This window comes from Geotrypetes seraphini, chromosome 3 (genome assembly GCF_902459505.1).
Source record: "Geotrypetes seraphini chromosome 3, aGeoSer1.1, whole genome shotgun sequence".
Lineage (NCBI taxonomy): Eukaryota > Metazoa > Chordata > Amphibia > Gymnophiona > Dermophiidae > Geotrypetes > Geotrypetes seraphini.
Window position 1 is genome coordinate 227,398,784 of NC_047086.1, and position 24,718 is coordinate 227,423,501.

At 42.7% G+C, this 24,718-nt stretch overlaps 1 protein-coding gene across 1 annotated transcript in view; it reads left to right on the top strand.

Moving 5' to 3' along the window:
* GDF11 (growth differentiation factor 11) overlaps positions 1 to 24,264 on the top strand; it is a 329,403-nt gene extending 305,139 nt beyond the window's left edge. The window contains exon 3 of the mRNA XM_033939173.1: positions 22,876 to 24,264. Coding sequence (XP_033795064.1) covers positions 22,876 to 23,256 — 381 coding nt within the window. The 3' untranslated portion in view covers positions 23,257 to 24,264. The remainder of the gene's footprint in view (positions 1 to 22,875) is intronic.
* Positions 24,265 to 24,718: the final 454 nt, after the last annotated feature.

Sequence of the window (24,718 nt, forward strand, 5' to 3'; positions counted from 1 at the left end):
TGCTTACTTTCAGTGATACTGCTAAACATGCACAGTTAAAGGAGTTGCCAAAAAAATTGCAAGTTGGTAAAAGTAGTTGAGTTCAAGTGTTAGCAAAGATTGACCTCCTTAATCCTTTTCATTATTTCTGTGAATAAACATGCAAACAGTCCAATCACTTCAAGGCCTATGATCAGATTTGGGGACGAGAAGTGGGACAAGTGCAGAGTCCCCCTCCTTCAACAACTGGGGAGAAGGGGTATGTATATGCGAATGAGCTCTCAAAGTACTATGCATGCACTGAGTGGTGGGCTTCAATGTTTCCCCATGTCTTTAAACTGGTATTTGAGTTTCCCACACTAGATTGGATGCAGCTTTTGCAGTGTAGGAAGGTGCGTTTAAAACTCAGAAAAAAAAAGAGGGGAAAAGAAGAAAGAAAGCACAGTTACTTACTGTAACAGGTGTTATCCAGGGACAGCAGGCAGATATTCTCACTGATGGGTGATGTCACCGACGGAGCCCCGGTACGGACACGTCAAGAACTTGAAAAAAGTTCTTGGCGCCTGCACCGCACATGTGCGAGTGCCTTCCCGCCCGACGTAGGCACGCGGTCCCTCAGTTAAGATAAGCCAGCTAAGAAGCCAACCCGGGGAGGTGGGTGGGTTGTGAGAATATTTGCCTGCTGTCCCTGGATAACACCTGTTACGGTAAATAACTGTGCTTTATCCCAGGACAAGCAGGCAGCATATTCTTACTGATAAGTGACCTCCAAGCTAACAGAGATGGGATGGTGGGAGAGTTGGCCAGAGAAAATACAATTGTAAAACATAATGGCCGAAGTGCCCATCCCACCTGGAGAAAAAAAATAGACAATAGTGAGAAGTGAAGGAATGAACTGAGGACCAGGTGGCAGCTGTACAGAGTTCCTCTGTAATATAACTATAAGGAAAATAACCTTTTTTTAAAACCAGCTGTCTAATCTAATCTAATCCACAATTTAATAATCACACTATACTAAAAAGGTTCAATGTGATATACATTCAAAGAGGAAGTAAAATCTACGGGAAAATGCAAAAACAATCAATAATTAAAATATCATCATAACATGAATATTACAAGTCATATAAAAAGTTTTCAAATTTTTATGAAACCTTAACTAATTGATATCCATCCTAATGTAAACAGGTAGATTATTCCTAATTGTAATGGCAGCTTAAGCAAAAGAGGAATTGATCTGTTGTTTATACCAGTATTTCTCAACCTTTTCAAGCCAAGTACCCCCTAAGCCTAACAAATACCAACCGAGTATCCCCATCCCTGACTTCACCCTCCTAATAATAGTACTAATTGTAATGCAATTTATTCCATCCATTTTTCATATACACACAATATAATCTTATTAAAACATAATAGTAACCACAAAATTAAAAAAAACACAAAAGCACACTGTACGCAGAGAAAATGTTAATTATTTATATTCAGGTTTTTCTCAGAGATCAAGGCAGATGACTTTAAAATATGCCAAGTCACCTCAGTAACAACTATAGAAAAATAGACAAATATAGTGCAAAATATAGACAGTAGATATAAATTCTCAAAACGGACACATTTTGATCACTAAACTGAAAATAAAATAATTTTTCCTACCTTTGTTGTCTGGTGATTTTATGAGTCTCTAGTTGAACTTCCTTCTGACTGTGCATCCAATATTTCTTTTTTTCTTTCTGCCTGCCTCCTGCATGCTTCCTCTCCTCCAGACCTCTTTCCATTCCCCCCAAAAACATCTCTCTCTGTCCCTCCATGAGTCCAACTTTTTCTTCCTCTCTCCCTGACTGCCCGACCCCTATTGAAACCACCGCCGCTGATTTCTCCCTGCCTCCCCACCCCACCCCTGAAGCCAACCCTGCTACCCGACACACTCCATTCCCCCTCAACTTTTTCTTCCTCTCTCCCTGCCTCCCCCGCTGAAGCCACCGCTGTTGTCGATTCCTCCCTGCCACTCGACATGCTCCATTACCGCAGCAGCAACAGGGATGGGCCAGGCACATGCAGCGACTGCACACGGCCAGCCCACAAGCCTTCCCCCTGACATCAGATCTGACACTGGAGAGAAGGCTCCTGACCAGCCAATCCCAAATTTATCCTCTGATTTGGAGAAACCCGGAATCGTGGCATTTAATAAGCAGCATGCCATCAGCAAAGGACAATGCTTCCTCACAATGGTAACCAAGAACTGGCCCACTGCTTGCCAATAGCATTTCACGGCAGGACAATAGCACCATAAATGGCAAAAGTCACCTCTGAGCTCACATCCCCGCCAACAAAGCACAGATCCTGAATGATAGATCTGACATAGTCTGACTGGAGTGTAATACCAACGGTAATAGAGTTTATAGCCATTTTCAATGAAAGCATAGGACACCGAAGAAGCAAACAAAAATTTATAGGCAGCACTCCAAGAAGAAGGAGAGAGCGTTACCCCCAAATCAGTCTCCCATTGAGTTTTATAAGTGTCAGCAAGAGGATTGTGGGCCAACAGTGCTTGATATAATCGAGAAATCCCACCCTGACCAATACCCCGCCAGAGAGCCCATTCCAAGTTCGTATCACTTAAGCAAAGGTCCCAAAACGCGTGTTTATATACAAAAGAACGCAATTGAGTGTAAAAAAAGGAGTCAACGGCTAACAACCCAAACTCATCTTGCAAATGCTCAAAAGAATGCATATGGGTCTCCTACCATACCTGTCCCAATGTACACAGACCCGCATGTATTCACTGCCTACGAAAGGGTTCCTCACCCCACCCCCCCTCCGGGAAACCCCCCGGTGTCAAGCATATCGGCGTCTGCCTAAAATAGATCCAGTCAGGGAACATTTGTCATCGCACCTGGTGCCAAACCCGCAATGTGCACTGTAAATAAGGATTGGAAGTATGAATATAGTGTTGTAAAAGGCCTATGGGCGCCCAGGGCAGTTTCCATAATGAAATAGAAGGCAAGCACTGCTGTGCAATCTGTATCCAGGGCCTATCTAGGTACGAACACCAAGTAGCAATTTCCTGCAGCCGAGCTGCCTGATAATAGCCCAAGAAATTGGGCACTCCCATCCAAAAGTTTGGGCCTATACAGAATCGCCTATCGTACCTGCGGCAGCCTTTTATTCCAAATTACAGCAAACACCTTTCTGTTAAGACAGCGGAAAAATGAATCCGGTAACAGAATCGGAAGAGCCATGAAAAGGTACAACAGCCGCGGAGAAGCATCATCTTCACTGCCGCTATCCATCCGGTCCAGCTCAGAGTAAGCCCCTCCCAGCCATCTAAATCTTTATAGAGATTATCTAAAAGCTCCGGAATGTTAACCGCATAGAGCTGGGAGGGGGCCGCCATCAGCCAGACCTCCAGGTATTTAAGAGTGGAAGAAACCCAACAGTAGGGGAAATCGCGCTGAAGTATATTCACAGTTTCCGGTGGAACATTTACATTCAAAATCTCAGATTTAATCAGATTCACGGTAAAGCAGGAAACATGGCCAAATGCTTGTAAACAGAGGGAAACGTCCTGCAATGAGGACTCCAGGCGCTGCAAGAACATCATTAGCATAAAGCAATACTTTGTATTCACGGGAGCCCATAGAAATCGTACGGACAACCCCCCCCCCATGAGCACAGATAGCACAGGCCAGAGGCTCTATGGAGAGGGCAAACAATAAAGGAGAAAGGGCGCACCCCTGCCGAGTACCTCTATGCAATTCCAAAGGGGCCAAATAATTCCCATTCACTTTCAGCCGCGCCAATGGGAAAATATATAAAGCTTTAACCTAATGTAGAAATCTACCTGTAAATCTCATTTGGGTCATAACCTGAAATTAAAAATCCCAATTAATCCTATCGAATGCCTTGTCTGCGTCAAGGGACAAAAGCACCATGGAAGATCCCTCCCGCTGAGCATACCATAGTAAGTTCAAGGCTGACTTAATATTATCAAACATTTGTCTATTTTGGATAAATCCGGCCTGATCAGCATGAACTAACTTAGGAATGACCAGTTGCAGTCTAGTGGCAAGCACTTTTGTAAATATCTTATAGTCTGTATTAAGTAAAGAAATGGGGCGGTATGAGCCACAACTGGTTAGTGTTTTGCCTGGCTTTGGAATCACCATGACTGCCGCTGTCTTCCAGGTACTCAGCAGGGGTGCTCCAGAATCCAGGGTCACAAAAACCCGCTCCAATAAGGGTGCCAATAAATGCCTGTAAGCTCTATAAAATTTATTGATATACCCATCCAACCCAGGAGCAGTATGTAAAGGTAAATCCTTAATCACATCCAGGATCTCCTGCTGGGTGATGGGACTAGAAAGCAAGCTCTGTTCCCCCTCAGACAGGGTGGGCAGCGAAAGTGAGAAAAGATAAGTCTCTAAAGTCAGCACGATCCCCACTGGCCTGGGACTGATACAAATCTGTGTAATAATCCTGAAATGCAGCCCCAATATCTTCAGTAGAACGACAATCATGCCCCTCAGATGTTACAATTTAGGAGATAAAGTTCCGGGTTCTCTGCTTTCTTAATTTATTAAATAATATTAATTAGCCAATAAATGGCTAGCCTTATTATTGAACTCAAAATGCTCCTGACGCACTTTCTGAAAATCAACATTTAGAGCTGCCAGTTCCAATTCTTTAAGTGTAGTACGGAGCTCACAGATTCGGGTCCCAGTATCTGAGCTGGGTGACGCCCGATGAGCCTGTTCTAAAATCATGGAGCTGCTGCCTTAACTGTTGCTTCTGATGCTGTTGGGTTTTATGAATATGTGCTTGTAAGACAATGAGTTTGCCCCGCAGGACGACCTTCAAGCCTTCCCAAAATAAACAAGGGTAAATGTTGTCAATATCATTAAATTCTAAATAATCAGTGATTGCAGTCGCTATCACCTCCCCATGTGCTGGGTCAGAAAGCAAAGATTCCAGAAAACACTAGGGCACCACATCAGGCACGGCATCTAGCTTTCTAGGGAAACTCGCACCGGCATATGATCAGAAAGCATGCTAGATAAAATTGAGCAAGAACGTACTCAGGACAGCCACTGACAATCCCCCAGCCAGAGATCAATCCGGGAACCCAAGTCCCAGATCGGAGAATGAAAAATATAATCCCGCTCTTGTGGGTGAACGTGTCTCCACAGGTCCACCAGCCCCCACCTAGAAATCAAAGAAAGAAGATGGGCCCGCACCCTATGAGCCGAGATACCATGTGTGGTGGTGTTGTCCAAAGCCGGATCAAGCATCAAATTAAAATCCCCACCAAGCAAGAGAAGACCTTCCACAGAACGTCCCAATACCTCACTGATCCTATCAAAAAAGGCCCCCTGTCCCACATTTGGGGCATAAACATTTACCAAGGTGTATGTTTGTTGACCCACTGTTACCCGCAACAGCAAATAGCGCCCCTCAGGGTCACGAATAACAATGTGGACCTCCCCAGGAAAGGAGGAGGCCAACAGAATACCCACTCCCCATGTCTTCTTGTTTTCCTGTATATTAGAAATACAATACATAATAGGTAATCTAGGGTTATGCATTAAATATTCATGTCTAGATAACAAATGTGTTTCTTGAAGGAAAACTACATTAGCTCGTAAGCGTCGCAGTTCCCTAAACAGCAAATTACACTTATTGGGTACATTCAAGCCATTAACACTGAAAGCCGCACAGTGAAATTGGAACTCCCCAATATCAACAAGAGACCCCATACCTCAACAGAAAAGGGTGAAAGCTAAAAGCCCTAGAACTAACCCTCCCCCACCCACACCAGAGGGGAAGAACACAAAACAGCCCCAAATCCCTGAAGAACCCCTGAGAGCCATGACACCACCTAACCGTAACCCCCCCACCCCCCAGTACTCCAAACCGCCCCAGACCCCGTCCCCACCCCCTGACCAACACAGTACTGGAAATATCACACCACTAGGCGGACAATCCCAGAGAAAAGGGAGGCACTGAGAACCTGCGCTCCCCACCAGTCAAAAAGAAAAATTTTACCCACCATGTAGGATGTCTAAAACCATACCCCTTCCCACACAACAAAGTATAATGGCCATCAGACCCCCAAAGCCCAATCTCAAACACTCAACCAACAAGCAAGCAAGCTACAGCCCCTAAAGGAATTGCAAACATCCACAACAAAATAAACAGACCCCATGTCCATCAGACCCCAACCCAGTCCGTCAATCAGAAAACAAGCCAAAGCCCAAAATGGAGCTCCAGTTCTCAAACAGATCAAACAAACAAACAAAGTCAAGCGGAATCTCAGGAAGGCTAACGGGCTGGGGCCTGGCATTGTGGCCGACCCCGGCCTCCAGTGAAACGCTGCCATCTCTGTTGAGATCTCCGCATGCCCAAAAGATGAGAGGCAGGGACGCCACCCCCAGCAGATGAAACTGGGACACCAAAATCCACCCCAGGGAAAATCCGAGTAGCATCCTCCAAAGAGCGCACAGTCCTAAGTACTCCATCAAGATGAAATAATAGGGCGAATGGATGGTGCCAGCGATAATGAATCGCCTTAGTGCATAGATGTTGTAAAACAGGCCTCAAGTCCGCTCTTCTCCATAGGGTAACCGCCGCTAAGTCATGGTAAAGCTCTATATCGTGATTTTCCTACCGGGATTGAAGGCTGTAACCGAGTGTTCCGCATGACCGCCTCCTTAATCTTGTAATCCTGGAAACAGGCTACGATGTCATAGGGCCTGTTGTCTTGGGGTTTTTGCAAGGCTGTGTGCCCACTCAAGATGTATATCCTCCAGAGCCACCACAGACATGCCAGCAGAAAGCATCCGTCGAACCATGATCCGTCAAACCACCACATCACAGTCCATGAAATCCGCAGATTCAGGGAGGCCACGGATCTGGAGGTTAGACCACCAACTGCGGTTTTTCAGATCTTCAATTTGTCTAGGAGATACAGCTGAGTTTGCAGATAATCAGTGTGCAACGTATCCAAATGGGTAATATCCACTTGTTGCTCCTCTATGTGGCCTTCGGATTCGTTCACATGTCTCCCCAAACTCCCCATGGAGGTTCAATGCTAAAGCATTTAAATTGGCTTAAATCGCTCGCAGGTCAGTCTGAATCTCCTGAAACATGCCCTGGAGTTCGGACATGGCATCTTCTGAAGAAGCCGCCAGCGTGCCAACCGGTTGGATAGGAGAGTCCGGGGTCGTGCCTGCATGTGGTAGGGCCACGTTTTGTCTCAGGTAATCTCCTGCATGCGTTTGATACGTGTAATCCCTGATCGTATGTTTCCCTGATTGGGCCATCCAGGGTCCGAGGCGATTCCCCACACTAACGCCAAGAAGGGAGAGCAAAAGAAAACCACTGATCACAGGGCGGGATGCTAATAATAGCTTAAAAACAGGCGAGGAGTGTGGAGCCTCATGATAAAGCGTCCATCTTGGATGATGACGTCAGTATGTCACCACTAATGCAACACTTTCATATCTTTTTAGACAAAAAATTAATATAACTGCAGTATTCTGGAGTAACTGCACTATTCTGAAGATATGCTAAATCATACTGCATGTTAGATTCCTGCCCTTCAGATCTTATGATAGCGGAAGCATTTCAATCCCCCAAAGTAACCCACTCAACTATGTAACTCTTCTGGAATTGTCCAGATAACCTCTTATGTAATCCGCCTTGAACCATAAGGTAATGGCGGAATAAAAGTCACTAATGTGCAAATGATCTAGCACAGCATTTTGATTCAAAAATTAAAAACCTAAGAAATAACTGTTCGACAAATGACATACATGAACATCAAATAGTTAACATACAAAGAAATGAAATACCAGCGGACATGATTTGGAACCCCTTTAAAATTTAGAATGGAATAATTATATCAAATTATATAACAAGTACACTAAATCATTCTGCTTCTTGGACTCCTATCCCCCAGAAATTATGAAAGCAGCCCCTCTAGGCTTTAAACTAACTTTGTTGAATTATTTATCTGACAATTTAAAAAATGGAAACTTCCTTGCTAATAATGGCCACATCATAATAACCCCAATTCCAAAAAAATCACAAAGAATCACTAGCATTAGTAACCAACTATAGACCAGTAGCATCCATTCCGTTTTTTGTAAAAATCATGGAAGGATTGGTACATACCCAATTGATGGAATATCTTGATCAGTTCTCTCTTTTACATGAAACTCAATCTGGTTTCAGACCTCTATTCAGCACTGAGACAGTAATTGCGGCCATCCTGGATCATTTATGTTCCTTGTTTAGTAGAGGCCTTAACGCCCTGATTATGCAATTTTATATGAGCTCTGCCTTTGACTTAGTGAACCATGGGAAACTGTTACAATGCTTAGATGCAATTGGTATTAGAGGTGAGGTGTTAAGACTGGTTCCGAGGTTTCCTTACGTCCTGCACCTATCAAGTACGCTTTAACCATAATCTCTCTGACAATTGGAGTAATCCATCTGGCGTTCCACAGGGGTCCCCCATTGTCCCCATTGTTTTTCAATGTTTACATCACTAGGTGCACAATTGTCCCAACTAGGGATAAAATTTTTCAGTTACGCAGACGACTTCACGATCATTATCCCATTCACTACATCTCTCTCTGAAGTCACTCCTATGGCAACAGAAGTACTAAATGTGATGGAACAATGGATGACTGAATTTAGACTGAAGCTCAACTCAGAAAAAACAAAATTCTTCGTAGCCTTGCCAAACCCACTTGACACTAAAACATCACTGCACATCAACAAACTTAGTTACCCTATCCAATCTACTATGAAGGTATTGGGAGTAATAATAGACCAGGGCCTAACCATGAAAGACCAAGTGGACTCTTTGGTCAGGAAGGATTTTTTTACTCTCTGGAAGCTTTGGTCCATTAGAGCATATTTTGAAATTAAGAAATAAATTACATTACATTACATCATTCAGAATTATGGTACAATCCCTTATACTAAGCCAACTTGACTATTGTAATATCGCCTATCTGGCAATTACCCAAAAGAAGTTGCAACGATTACAACTGATGCAAAATGCAGCGGTCAGTCTGATTTTTGGGCTGAAGAAGATCGATCATCTAGCTCCTTCCTACCGACTCCTGCATTGGCTGCCGGTGGAGGCACGTATGAAGTTTATATTTGGATGTTTTTGCTTTAAGGCACTTTTCGGCCTAGCCCCCAGATATATAACTGACCTTTTTTCTTTCTCAACCAATCAACACATGAGAAGCTCAAACTTGAATTTCGTTTCCCCACCGGTCAGAGGATGTAAATTTAAAAGACATCTTCAACTTCTCTTCTCATATCATGCAGCATTATGGAGTAAAGACCTAAAACAATTACTCATGCTTGCTAATACTTATGGGGAATTTAGGAAACACCTAAAAACATCTGTTCCTAAAGTACGTAGGCAGCTGCCCTGCACAATCTCTCCCCACAATAACTGACCGCTAAATATTAATTCTGTTAGTACTACTCAATCTGTAACATTTCTTAATCATTGTAAACCACATAGAACTTCACGGTCCTGCAGTACATAAACTGTTATTATTATTATTATAATGTAATGTAATTAGATTGGCTATCTGATTTTTTAAATGCAGGGAAATTTCCACAAGAGGAGGGTAACATAATTATTACTCCAATAATTAAAAATAAGAAAGAATCTATTTCACTACCATCCAATTATAGACCTGTTGCATCAATTCCCAATTTTGTAAAAATTATGGAGGGTTTGGTCCAAATCCAGCTGACAAAATATCTTGAGCAACACTCCATATTTCACAATTCTCAGTCTGGTTTTAGAACCCATTATAGTGCAGAAACGGTGTTAGCTACAAACTAAACTAAAGCTTAACTTTGTATATCGAGTCATCATTCTGAGAAGGCTCGACTCAGTTTACAGCAATTAAATAAACAGGGAATGATTTACAAATGATAAATAGAAAATAATAGCAAAATTTCAAAATAATTACTTTTCTAAATGTTTGGCAAATAGAGTAGTTTTTAAAGATTTACGGAAAAATTGAAATTAACTGGAACTCCTTAAAAAAAAAAGGGGGGGGAGATCATTGCAGAGTTGAGAGAATTTAAAAACCAAAGATTGACTGAAGATCTTGACTCCTTTAATCCCTTTTTCAGAAGGAAGGGAGAGTTTATTGTTTATTGAGTAAAGGTAGTAGTGCGTTGGTTTTCCAGTTTGATTCGAGTAGTGCCTTTGATTTGGTAGATCAAACTAAATTATTGGCCTGCCTAGATGCTTTAGGATTACAAGGTAACGTTCTCTCATGGTTTAAAGGGTTTCTTGGATCTAGACGCTATCAGGTTAAGTTTTATAATCAGCTTTCTGCAGTTTGGAAAAACCCTTGTGGAGTCCCTCAGGGCTCCCCACTTTCATTGAATAAACTGGGTTCTAGGCTGTTTAGTTATGCTGATGATATCACGATTATTATTCCTTGTAATAGCTTTGTCCCATATCACTCAGGCGATTGAGTCTATATTGAAATTGATGGATGCATGGATGCAGGAATTTAAGTTCAAACTAAATCATGATAAGACCAAGTTCTTTGTTGCGTCTCCACATAAAATTTCACATGAACCATCAATTACTATAGACTCAATGTTGTATACAATTAATCCAACAATTAAAATACTGGGAGTCATTGTTGATCAAAGCTACAAAAACAAAAAGAGGGGTCCAAACTTATTTTTGTTTTGTTTGTTCCTAGTCATTGTTGATCAACATTTATCCATGAAAAGCAAGTAGATGACGTGGTACAAAAGGGTTATTATAGATTATGGAAGCTGCGTAACATAAAACCATATTTTGAGTTTTCTGCTTTCAAACTTCTAGTTCCATCACTGTTTCTTGGCTATTGCAATATAGTCTATTTAACAAGCACTAAGAAAGAGATGGCTAGGCTTAGATTAATTCAGAATACAGCGGTGAAATTGATTTATGTCTTGAAGAAATATGATCATGTGACATCCTTCTTCTGCGAATTACACTGGCTTCTGGTGGAGGCTTACGTTTTGTTTAAGTTGGGTCGTCTTTGCTACAACGTCATGTATGGTATTGCTCCAATCTATATGGCTGATAGATTCTTTATTGCATCGTATTAACACAGAAGAGGATCACATGCTTTGTTTATTTTTCCATCTGCTCAAGGTTGTAAGAGTAAGAAATCTCTAGAACATACATTAGCATTCCAGGCTGCTTTCTATGATAGGGAATTTCAACCATTGTTATGCAGTGCTTGTTCTTATAAACATTTTAGAACTCAACTGAAAACTTACCTCTTTTCAAAGTATCTAGTGAATTAAGCTATATGTTTCTTATGTTATTTTATTATTAATCTTTTGTTAACTGCATTGAACTTACGGTTACGCGGTTTATAAGTACGATGTTATATTATGTTTTTAGGATTTATCCACCCTTTCTACACTTCTCTCCGTACTCATGCATAGCATCTTATCTTTTTCTGAAGGTTAACTTACCCTTTTCCACATTTCTTTTTGTAATCTTTCAGAATAGATCACTTCTATGCTTATGGCAAGTCTCCTGTTGGCCCATCTGTCAAACATTTGATGTACGAGAGACTCTCCAGTGGCGATCTCCTTCTAGGTGGTGGAGATGGGTCAGAAGAGATCTCATATGCCTTGTCAGCCAAGAGCTCATGGCATCCAGAGGAAGAGTGATTAGTCAAGTATGAGTCACATTCCTCAATGCCCTGTGGGGACGGAGAGCGTTGAGACGGAAGAGGTCGAGAATTAAGTCAAGTCAAGGATGTGTAGTCTACAAAATTCTGCATGGAGTAGAACGGGTACAAGTGGATCGATTTTTCACTCCGTCAAAAATTACAATGACTAGGGGATACTTGATGAAGTTAAAGGGAAATACTTTTAAAACCAATAGGAGGAAATATTTTTTTCACTCAGAGAAAGTTAAGCTCTGGAACGTGTTGCTAGAGATTATGGTAAGAGCGGATAACATAGCTGGTTTTAAGAAAGGGTTGGACGATTTCCTAGAGGAAAAGTCCATAGTCTGTTATTGAGAAAGACATGGGGGAAGCTCCTGTTTGCCCTGGATCGGTAGCATGGAATGTTGCTACTCTTTGGGTTTTGGCCAGGTACTGGTGACCTGGATTGGCCACTGTGAGAACGGGCTACTGGGCTTGATGGACTATTGGTCTGACCCAGTAAGGCTATTCTTTTGTTCTTAAGTAGTCGAGCAGAGCGTCAAAAGGTACTTCTAGATCTTTTAGTGATGATCTGATGTTGAAGAGGAAGTACTGTACTTCAACATCTGGACCGATATCAATGATGAATGCGAAATCTGGTCCTTGGGGCCCTTACAGGTCGATATTTGGGCTGGGCCAGACCAGTTGTATCATCACAGGGACTTGAGCTGCTTATGTCAGCAGCATGTTAGCCAACTCCCCTTTATCTGCTCCTGCAAAGAGGTCACCAGTACCGTAGTGGTTGGTACGGTAGGTGCCAAGGTGTGTCAACATGGTTTCTGCAGGGGGAGATCGTGCCTAACCAACTTACTACACTTCTTCGAAGGAATTAACAAACAGATGGACAGAGGTGACCCCATAGACATCATATACCTTGATTTCCAAAAAGCTTTTGACAAGGTGCCCCATGAACGATTACTCCGGAAACTGAAGAACCATGGGGTGGACGGAGACGTACATAGATGGATCAGAAACTGGTTGGCAGGTAGGAAACAAAGGGTAGGGTTGAAGGGACACTACTCTGACTGGAGGAGGGTCACGAGTGGTGTTCCGTAGGGCTCGGTGCTCGGGCCGCTGTTATTTAATATATTCATAAATGATCTAGAAACAGGGACGAAGTGTGAGATAATAAAATTTGCAGATGACACCAAACTATTTAGGGAAGCTTGGACTAAAGAGGACTGTGAGGAATTGCAAAGGGACTTGAACAAACTAGGAGAATGGGCGACAAAATGGCAAATGAAGTTCAACGTTGAGAAATGTAAAGTATTGCATGTGGGAAGCAGAAACCAGAGGTACAACTATACGATGGGAGGGATGTCATTGAATGAGAGTACCCAAGAGAGGGACTTGGGGGTAATGGTGGACAGGTCAATGAAGCCGACTGCACAGTGCGCAGCGGCCGCTAAGAGAGCGAATAGAATGCTAGGTATAATCAAGAAGGGTATTACAGCCAGGACGAAAGAAGTTATCCTGCCGCTGTATCGGGCGATGGTGCGCCCACACCTGGAATACTGTGTCCAGTTTTGGTTGCCATACCTTAAGAAGGATATGGCGTTACTCGAGAGAGTTCAGAGAAGAGCGACACGTCTGATAAAAGGGATGGAAAACCTTTCATACGCTGAGAGATTGGAGAAACTGGGTCTCTTTTCTCTGGAGAAGAGGAGACTTAGAGGGGATATGATAGAGACTTATAAGATCATGAGGGGCATAGAGAGAGTAGAGAGGGACAGATTCTTCAAACTTTCAAAAAATAAAAGAACAAGAGGCCATTCGGAAAAGTTGAAAGGGGACAGATTCAATACAAATGCCAGGAAGTTCTTCTTTACCCAACGTGTGGTGGACACTTGGAATGCGCTTCCAGAGGACGTTATAGGGCAGAATACAGTACTGGGATTTAAGAGAGGATTGGACATTTTCCTGCTGGAAAAGGGAATAGAAGGGTATAAATAGAGGATTACTGCTCAGGTCCTGGACCTGTTGGGCCGCCGCGTGAGCGGACTGCTGGGCAAGATGGACCTCAGGTCTGACCCAGCAGAGGCATTGCTTATGTTCTTAGGTGTCGGTGACCTCAATGATGAGACACGCCTTTGAGGAGACAGAACCAGTAAAGGACAGCATGCCTCAGTGTGCTGATGCTTAGAGCACTTTGATGGTGTTGATGCTCTCGAGGACGCTGGTGCATGCTGGAAGTGTCTTATATAACATAGTAAATGATGACAGATAAAGACCTAAACGGTCCATCCAGTCTACCCATAAGTTATACCCATTAAAAAATACATGATTAGATGAACTTGTCTTGTCTTTGATATTTCTGGGCCATAGACTGTAAAGTCTGGTATTGTCCCTAGGTTCCAAATGCTGAAGTTGCTGTCCAAGCTCACTCAGCCTAACCAACCCGTTGTTTGCAGGATATCTGCCGTAAAGTCTGGCCAGTAACATCCTCATGTTCCATATTAGTGGAGTTCACATTGATGCACACCCCAGCCCATCCTACACCAAATCACTATATATGGAACATAGTCCATGCAGGTCTGTCCAATACCGGCCTTAGTTCTTTAATTTACATCCTCTATTTTTATCCCACGCTTTTTTGAATTCCATTACTATTTTCCTCTCCACGACTTCCTTCGGGAGGGCATTCCAGGCATCTACCACCCTCTCCATGAAGAAGAATTTCCTAACATTGCTCCTAAGTCCTCCTCCCTGTAACTTCAAATTATGCCTTCTAGTTTTATGCTAATGAGAGCTAAGAGAGCTAAAGCTTATAGATTTTAAGAATCTGAGACGGGGTAGTGCAATATAATTTAAGTGCAATATCTCTGTTCTATTACACAGCACTTTAACTACAGCACTTTATTGCTTCAATATTGCAGATAAGTAATTTTTGCACTTTAACTTCATGGTGCTATTTGGATACACACTGAGCACTTTAATAACTATTTATGTGCCATTTTTTCTAGCTATCTGCACTTTTTGACTGGAGCACTCAAGCACTTTACCTGTTCTCAGCCAAAGATAAGTAGTACACTTTTTTAGTATTTTGTGAGATAGTTTAATAAGTAATGCATAATAAAAAAATTAAAAAATATATTGGAGGTTTTTAGATCGATGAAAGAAACCTACAGCCACGAATTTAAAGGGAGAATACTTACGTGTTCCCTTAGTGGTTTATCTGAGATCTTTTCCTCCATTTGTGGCTATATAGTACCAACCTATTGTTGTCCCTGATGAGACCTCATTTAGAATATTGTAATTCTGGAGACTGCACCTTCAAAAAGATATAAAAATAAAGGCGTTGGTCCAGAGGAAGGCTACTAAAATGGTGCGTGGTCTTCATCATAAGGTGAATGGGGACAGACTTAAAGATCTCAATCTGTATACTTTGGAGGAAAGGCAGTAAAGTAGAGATATGATAGAGACATAAATACCTATATGGCATAAATGTGCATGAGTCAAATCTCTTTCATTTGAATGGAAGCTCTGGAATGAGAGGTCATAAGATAAAGTTGAGAGGTGATAGGCTCAGGAGTAATCTAAGGAAATACTTTTTTACAGATAGGGTGGTGGATGTGTGGAATGGTCTCCCAGAGGAGATGGTGGAGACAGAGATTGTCTGAATTCAAGAAAGTGTGGGATAGGCATGTGGGATCTGTTAGAGGAAGAGATAATGGTTACTGCCAATGGGCAGACTGGATGGACTATTTGGCCTTTATCTGCTATTATGTTTCTATGTTTCTTCCGCTCTTTTGAAAGGGGGGGGATAGAAATATGTATACAAAAACTGAACCGTAGCCAGGCTCTACATACAATGCAACACCACAGAAACAGCAGTGCATATCCTCTAATACTGTACAAAATATAAAGATAGCAGATGTAAATTTGAAAACAGATAAATAACAAATCTCTTTACAATAAAGGGTATGGAAGACCTCTCATATACTGACAGATTGAAGAAGCTGGGGCTTTTCTCCCTGGAAAAGCAGAGACTTAGGGGAGACATGATAGAAACCTTCAAGATCATGAAGGGCATAGAAAGTGTAGACAGGGACAGATTTTTTAAATTATGGGGAACCACAAGTACAAGACACTCAGAGAAATTGAAAGGGGGAAGGTTTAGAACAAACGCCAGGAAGTTCTTTTTCACCCAGAGGGTGGTGGATACATGGAACGCGCTGCCGGAGGATGTGATAAGCAGGAGCACGCTACAGGGCTTCAAAGAAGGTTTGGATAGGTACCTGGAGGACAAAGGGATTGAGGGGTATAGATAGGAGTAGAGGTAGGTTATAGGGATAGGATTAGAGGCAGTTACAAAGTTAGTCAGGGGTACTATTCAGGTAATTAGGCCTCATGAGCCGCCGCGGGTGCGGACTGCTGGGCAAGATGGACCTCTGGTCTGCCCCAGCGGAGGCAACTTCTTATGTTCTTACAAATTAACAATAAAAATAAAACAAAAAATGGAAAATAAAATATTTTATTGGACCAATACATTTTTAAATTAGCTTTCAGAGGTCAAAGCATCTTTCCTCAGGTCAGTAAAGTATACTGCTGTTATAGAATCCTGTCCTGAGCTGAGGAAAGAGAATTTGGTCTCTGAAAGTTAGTCAGAAATATATTAAAATTAGTCCAATAAAAGGATCACCATATTTCCATTTTCTATTTATAAACATTTATCAACACAGCTACAATACTATTTTATCCTAAAGCAATAAAATATAATTTTTTTTCTACCTTTGTCATCTGGTTTCTGCTTTCCTCATCATCTTGCCAGTCTGCCCCTTCCAGAAACTGTCTACCTTCCCCTTCCATCTCTCCTCATGCTCCTTCCCCACTGGTCTGGCATCTTTCTCCTTCCCTCCCCGTGTGGTTTTTAGCATCTCTCTCTTCTCATTTCCTCCACTCAGATCTGATATCTCTGTGTCCTTCCCCCTATGCTCTGGTATCTCTCTGTTTCCTCCCTGGTCATCCTTTATTTTCTGCCTCTGTCTGAATTAAATTTTTTCTTACTATTCAGTCCTCAGTTTCCCTCTTTCCACTGTCTACCCACAGCATGCCTTTCCTTCACCCCTCCAGTATCTCACCAACTCTATCCTCTTCCACCCATCCAGCAAATGCCCTTTTTTATCCCCTCCTTCCATCCAGTATGTGTTTTCTTTCTCCACTTCCATTCAGCATCTGCTCCCTCCTCTCAACTGACATCCAACATCTGCCCCATGCTCTCTCTCCCTTCACCCCACTTCCATCATCTGCCCGCTTCTCTCTCTCTCTACCCCAATTCTATCACTATCTGGCCCTCTTCTCTCTCTCCACCCCAATTCCAATGAGTTATTCTGACCCCTCACTGTTTGCTGCTGCTTTCCCACACACTCCTGATGGCTCAAGATAATAAACCTCAAGCACCACTTAACCTCTTCCCCTAGTTGACCCATCTACCTCCCTTCCCCTCACCTTCGCAGTCACCTTTCCGTTTCAAAATTGATGTGTTTTTTTACAGACAGGCCCCAGTATCGATAGCAGCCGTTTTCTTGCAAGTGGCTGCTCGGCCCAAAGCTTCCCCTTTGATAGGAGCCGCCCAGTCGGAAACAGGAAACTGTATCAGAGGGGAAGCTTTGGGTCAAGCAGCCACTTTCAAGAGAACGGTTGCCATCGATGCCGGGGCCCGTCTGAAAAAGAAAACATGGGCCAACTAGGGGAAGAAATGCCTGGACTGTGGGGACCCCTGGAGCCATGGGACCCAGGCAGAGCCAGTTTTAGACATGCTGGGGCCCAGGGCAGAAATAATGGAAGGGGCCCCTCTACCAATTTCCCTACCCACCATTACTACAATATATGTAAAAAACAATTTTAAATTACTTCGTCACACACACACAACAACAGACAAACCTTCACCAAATACAGAACAATGGATCACAAATTAAAAACCGACCTTCATTTTGTACTAAACACATTTAGTGGCATAACCATGAAATGGGGTTAGGCTTCTCACTTTGAGCATAGACCCCCTCAAAATGAACATCTTCCTTGCTGTAGCTGGTTGGAATCCCCAAGCCTCACCAGCTGATGACCAGTTCCTCAGGTCCAGAGACCATAACTTTCTGTTCTGCAGCTTGCAACAGTACCGTATTTCAGAGCTGCTGCTGCTGCCTCCCCACCCCCTGGCTTGAGGATATGGCCACTAGCTGCAAAGCTTGGAGATTTCTGGTTGCTAGACTGGAGGAGAAAATCTTTTAGTTGGCAGGGCTTGGGGATCCCCACCAGTTCAAGTATTTATATTTTGCATTCAGGTGGGGAGAAAATTTGATACCCCATCTACCCATTTTGTCCTTTCAGCTTTCCTCCTTTTTTCTTTACTGCCTCTGTACACTTAAATCTCACCTTCTTTTTAAATTTTCAGCTACTTATCAATTTTCCACCTCCTCTTATTCTGTAGTTCTCCAATTTCCCATCTCACTCCTTTCCCAGCTTCCTATTTCCTTCTATCTACTCCCCATTACCACATTTCTACCACTGTGCTGTTTTTCATCTTATCTGCTTTCTGACCTCTTTCATATGGTTCACCATTTCCAGAATCACCCTCCCTCTCTCATCAGGCTATATCTCCCTATCCCTTTCTCTCCTTCCCCTAAAATCTTCTTATCCCACCTCTCTTCCCTCCTATGGGTTCATCTTCACTCCCTATGGTCCAACACATCTCTCCCTCTCTTTTCTGTTCTTCTCTTCCACCTTGATGATGAACAATAGGTGGGAGTGAGAGAGGAAAAAAAGATGCTGCATCTCTTTCCTTTCCACCCCTAGATCTAACATTTCTCCCTCCCCCCTTACTCTCCTTCCATCCACAAGTCCAATTCTCTCCCTTTCTCTTCTCAACTCCCTTCCCATGCCATCTCTCCCTTTCCAACCATCCTATCCTCCTATTCTATATATCTCCATCCCTCTACACTACTACTAGGTCCACCATCTCTGCCTTTCTCTTTCCAACTGACTTCCCTTCAAGTATCTCATTCCCCTTTCCTTCACAGCACCCCACATCCATCTACTCTCCTTTTCTCTCCCTCCACAACATTGCCCACCATCTCTCTCTCTAGTACCCTCTGTTTCTGGCTCAAGTTCTTCCTTTTCACTCCCTACCCCCAGTCTAGCATGTCTTTGAAACCCACCCCCCATTCTACTTAAAAATGGCCTGACACATCCTCCTCCTCCTTCTTCACCTCCACTCGCATCCATTTTTGTTGCAGGCGAATGTCAGTTGCAGCAGTGACCCTGAAACGCAGCCTGCGGCCTCCCTCCACACTTTCCATGTGCTGCGATCTGCCCCTTATAACGCAACTTCCGCTTTAAGCCTAGGTGGACCGCGGCATAAGGAAAGTATGGAAGGAAGCCATGTTTCAGAGTCACTGCTACAGCTCACATACCCCTGCAACAAAAATGGATGCGAGCAGAGGTTAAGGCAACGTCAGAGACCTGTACACACTTAAAAGGGGGAGGATATGCCAGCCCACGGAAGCCCCCCAGAGCCTTGGGCCCAGGGCAGCTGCCTTGTTTGCACCCCCATAGCGCTAGCTCTGAGTCCAGGGAGGCTGCTCTTTTTGCCCTCCCCTATAAATGGCTCAAAAGCACCACACTGGCAGGCCCAAGGCACGTGCCTATTGGACCTACCATTTAATCTGGCCCTGATTACTGTATATACAGGCATTTTAGCACTTGGTTTATCTTTGGTCATTTGATCAGTGATGTTCAGCAATACTGTAACAGAAATTCTGAGGTTACTAGCAACCATAAAATAATTTACCTATCAAGATTTGTGGTAGGTTTGCAAATGGCCGCCAAGTTTCAGTTTTGGTAACCTTTAATTTAGTATTGATTTACTAAACTTTAGATACAGCTAATACAGATGATGAGGTCAATATTCAGTTGTCGGATGGTGAGTGTTTTGCTCACTGCTAATGGTGTTATTCCAGGAAATTCAAAGCCAGGACCTGTATGGGCTCTGGCTTTGAATATCTGGTTCTTGTTAAGCCAGTTAACATATAGCTGCTTATGTCTTAAACAAATTTTTTTTTTCTGCCTTTGTTGTCTGATCAATTGTGTTGGACCCAGTCTCTGGTTTCTGCTTTCCTTGTCTTTCCTTAACTCTCGTCAGGATTCCTGTCTATCCACTCAATCAAATACATCTGACAAAGCCTACATCTAATAAAACTATGCTGTCTTTGGTCCTGCAATCTATTGGATTCCAGAAACCACTCATCACAGAGGTCAGACTAACCAGCTAATTCCCAACACCCTCTTCTGCTTTGGGAAAAGGGACCAGATATGCCTTTCTCCAGTCCTCTGGGACCACTCCAGATTCTAATGAAGCACTGAAAAGATAAGACAGCAGAGCTACCAGAACTTCTCTAAGGGGAAGATTCTCAATTCCCCCCCCCTGTGCCTTTAACAATATTCGCTAAACTGGTTCTAGCTGGTTTAGAGTAGAAATATTATACCGACCAATTCTCAAAAGGGATCACTGTGGTCTTTTCCGTGCTTCCTGGCAGACTCCAACTGCAATGCAAATGTATTATGAGGTTATTAATATTTAAATAAGTACTCTGGGTGATTTTCCATTATCACTGAGTGATTCCCTAACTTCACTGTCCTACATTTGTGGGCAAAATTTTCCAGCAGGACTGAGCTGTCATAGCCTTACTTTCCAGTCAGTGCCTGAGTGCTGACTGGCTCAGGTATTGACAGGAAAGGCTTGAAAGCACAGACCTGCCAGAAAATTTTGCCCCTTCTCCCTGACACCCTTGGCAGGAGGGATGCCCACTCCCTCCCACCGCCACAAAGCAACCCCCCTGGCACCACCCCGGCAGAAGGGATACGCACTCCAACCACCGCCAAGCAACCTACCCAACACTCCCCCCCAAGGCAAGAGGGATCCCGCCAGCAGGAGGGCTGCCCTCTCCTTCCCCTGCTGCTATCAAACAACACCCCCCTCCCCCAGCAGCAGGAGGGATGCCCACTCCCTCCCGCCACCACCATTAAACAATCCCCCTGATACATATGAGTACCTCCCCCAACAGCAGGAAGGATACTCACTCCCTCCTGCTGCTGCCGCCGTCATGCCACTGATGACCCCCCACCACTATCTTGTTCACGAAGGCCAGCTGGAGGGATGCCTACTCCCTCCAGCCAGCAGGCCTGCCTCTTTAATATGGCAGGCCTTCCCCTACCCTGTGCATCCTAGCTGCGCCAGGGAGGGACCTAAGGCTTTGATTGGCCCAGGCTGCTTAAGGCCCCTCCAATGGGGTGTGAGGGAGTAGGCATTCCTCCCACTGCTGGAGATGTGTGTGTCAGGTGGATTGCTTTGACAGCAGCGTCAAGTGCAAGTGGGCATCCCTCCTGTTGCTGGGGGGGGGGTTGCTTGACAGTAGCAGTGGGAGGGAGTGGGCATCCCTCCTGCCGAGCTTCGATTTGGGTTTAAAAAAAAAATATTATTTGTTGGGTGTATTCTGCACATGTACCGATCGCAATTGCCAGTGATTGGCACATGCAAATTTAGCAACCCTTCGCGAACCTCATTTGCATACATGTTTTTTTTAGAATGAATTGCCTTTTTTTAAAATCATTACATTAGTGGGTGTGATAGTGGCCCGTCAGATTTTACTACGAACATTAGAGAATCTTCCCCTAAGTTCATCCAATACCCTTGGTGTATTCCATCCGAACCCTTTGTCTACCTTTAGTGTAGCCTGCTTCTCATAATCACTTTGTTTTGAAAATCATTCCAGACCTCTCTCTCTTCCATTTCTATTTGTCTCTGTGTTCCTATTCTCAGCCCTTCATCTGTGAACATTGACAGAAATATTTAAGCAAGTCCACTTTATCCTTACCAGCTTTCTACATTTTCCTCTCCTCTACCCTTGAGTCTTATAGTACCATTTTCACATTACCTCTTATCACTAACACCTAAAAATATGCCTGTTTTATAATTTTACTCTACTGGCTATTTGTTTCTTCCATTTGCATCTTTGCTTTCCTACCAGCTTCTCTTAGCTTTTCCAGATATTGTTGTCTGTCTTCCTTGTTCTACAATCTTTTGTAGTTTGTGAAGGCTAACCTCTTTTTCCTCATCTTTCCAGTAACTTCTTATGAAAACCAGAGCACGTTTGTTACTATTAAAATAGCTTTCAGTTTTGCCTACTGCTTTTCTACTCCCTCCAGCTATTCCCATCCAGCTAACTCCTCCTTGAAGTATTCCTCCATCTTGACAGGTTTTTCTTTTTTGACGTGCATAATCTTTTGAATTAACTTTCTCTATGCATGTTTTAACATTAAACCACAACATCCACTGATCACTTGATACCCTCCATAACATCAGAATCACTCTCCCCATTCATAAGCAATATTATCAAGTTTATTAAAAAAAATTTTTTATACCGCTCAAACTTCTAAGGGGAGTACAAGTAAGTCCACTATGGATCCATCCATGTGGGTTCCATTACCAATAATAATTGGAACAATTTACTCAAGAATCCAGGATCACCCTACTTGTAGGCAACACTACAAAGATGCCCCAATCAACATCCAGTATATTGAAATCACCAATTAGTATTACTTACCCTTTCATAGTTATGTGAAACGTCCTCAAATCTGTCCACTTACCTGCATGTGATGGCAGCCAATATATCACAACAATTTAAACACGTTACATTCCTTCTTTCCAGATTAACCCAGTTAACTATGACAAAATCTGACCCATTAAATTCTTACCTACCAATGCTACCCTCCCTTTTCCACTAGTCTCAGTGTTTTCTACTTTGAATGCTGCAGCAGTCTAAAAACCCTGACTTTCAGATAAAAGTAAACTCTTACAATAGGTTACACCTGATTTTTCCAAAGGAGAATTGCCTGCATAGTCACTTCTTATTTATAGACTAAAATGATGTGATCTATCCCAGATCAGTTACTCCCACATTGATTTTGGATTAGTGGGATTAGATTTGTTTGGCTTCCAGGGTCACTAACACAAAATGTGGATTTGTTTCCAGTTGTGTTTATCATGAATACTGACACCAAAATTCTCTCATATATAGATATCTGTTTCTGTACCTTCCTTAATGACCTATTTTCTGGCTTTACCTTGCTGCAGCACCCGTTCATGGAGTTACGTGTCATGGAGAACAACAAGCGTTCAAGGAGGAACCTGGGCCTCGATTGTGATGAGCACTCCACTGAGTCCCGCTGCTGCCGCTACCCACTCACCGTAGATTTTGAGGCCTTTGGCTGGGACTGGATTATTGCACCCAAGAGATACAAAGCCAACTACTGTTCAGGCCAGTGCGAGTATATGTTCATGCAAAAGTACCCTCATACTCATCTGGTGCAGCAGGCTAATCCAAGGGGGTCTGCTGGACCCTGCTGCACCCCCACAAAGATGTCCCCTATTAATATGCTCTATTTCAATGATAAACAGCAAATTATTTATGGGAAAATTCCAGGCATGGTGGTTGATCGATGTGGGTGTTCTTAAAATTCTGCATCAGCTTCCTTCAGTCAAACCTATCTTTCCCAACATCACCACATATACCTTTGCCCAACCAAAACCTGGAAAGAAAATCATTTAAAAATGATAATAAAAGAACAAATGTCAAGTTTTCTAAGAAAAAAAGTAAAATAAAAATGTGCACTGTGCAATAAGTAGAAAAGCAAAAAGAATGAAAATTCCATTGTAAAAAAAATCCTCCCAAGTCAGCTGGGAAAAGAACTACATCCTCCTCCCCAAAGTCGCTACTCTTTCTTCTGAGTCCCCCTCTCTCTCTGCCCCGAAAGGGATCAATCATAACCCAACAAAAGTAAGAGGACTGCAAACTTACCACTAAAATAAGAGAAATACCACTAAACAACCTTCCTGGGATGGAAGGGAAGAATGGAGAGAACTGGACAGACTTTTTAAAAAGTTTACAAAAAAATATCAAAGTGAAAAAAAAATAATTCTGAAAGCATCTTATCAAATGTGTTTCTTTTAAGTGAAGTTTGTTGTGGAATTATAGACTAAGATAATATGTTGTTTTATGAGAGAGAGTGTATGAGAGAGAAAGCATTCTTTTCTTCATAGTTTATATTTTTTTGTGTTGTTTTTTTCCTTTGCTTTTGTTTCTGGCAAGCCTGGCTACCCATTTAGGAAAGAAATGTGTCCTCTGAGGAATGGGAGGGAAAATATTTTTAATTTATTAAAGAATGAAATATGAAGGAAGTTGCTTTGTGAGGCCAGCATACAATATTATCAGAAAGATCTCACTCTTTTCTTGCCCAAGCAGCCTAAAGTTCTGAGGGAGCATGACCTACTTACTATTTCAGGCTCATTAAATGACTCTTGTATAGAATGTCTGTTTTGAAGGATCATGACTTAGTCATTATCCCAGGATTTCTAAAGTGTTCCTGCAGTCTTGCTATTGACCAACCAGTTTTGACGAAGCATGGCTTAACACTATCACATGATTATTAAAAGGGTCCTGCGCACCAAGTTTCATCTTCTGAACAAGGGAGTGTGACCTACTCAAAGGTAAGGTATCACAAACTCTTAACTGTAAACATCAGTTTAAGTGAGGGATCACAGTCTACTCAAAACTGTTAATACTGACATTTCTGCAATCTCTAGGACAACCTTGGTCCTCAAGGGCAACACCACAGCTGGGTTCTCAGGATCTTCCCAATGAATATGCATGATATCTTTTTGCAAACAATGGAGGCAATGCATGCAAATAAGTCTCACGCATATTCATTGTAGAAATCCTGAAAACCCAACTAGGTTGTAGCCCTCGAGGACCAAGGTGCCCACCCCTGCTCTAGGAATTTCCTCTTATTTAATGAAATCTAAAAGCTTCAATCTGATTTTCTGCCTTCCAATGATAACAAATATGAGGGAAAGTTCTTTATACATTATTAAGAAGTGTGTGCATATACTATGGGCTGAATTAGCAAAACATTTAAGC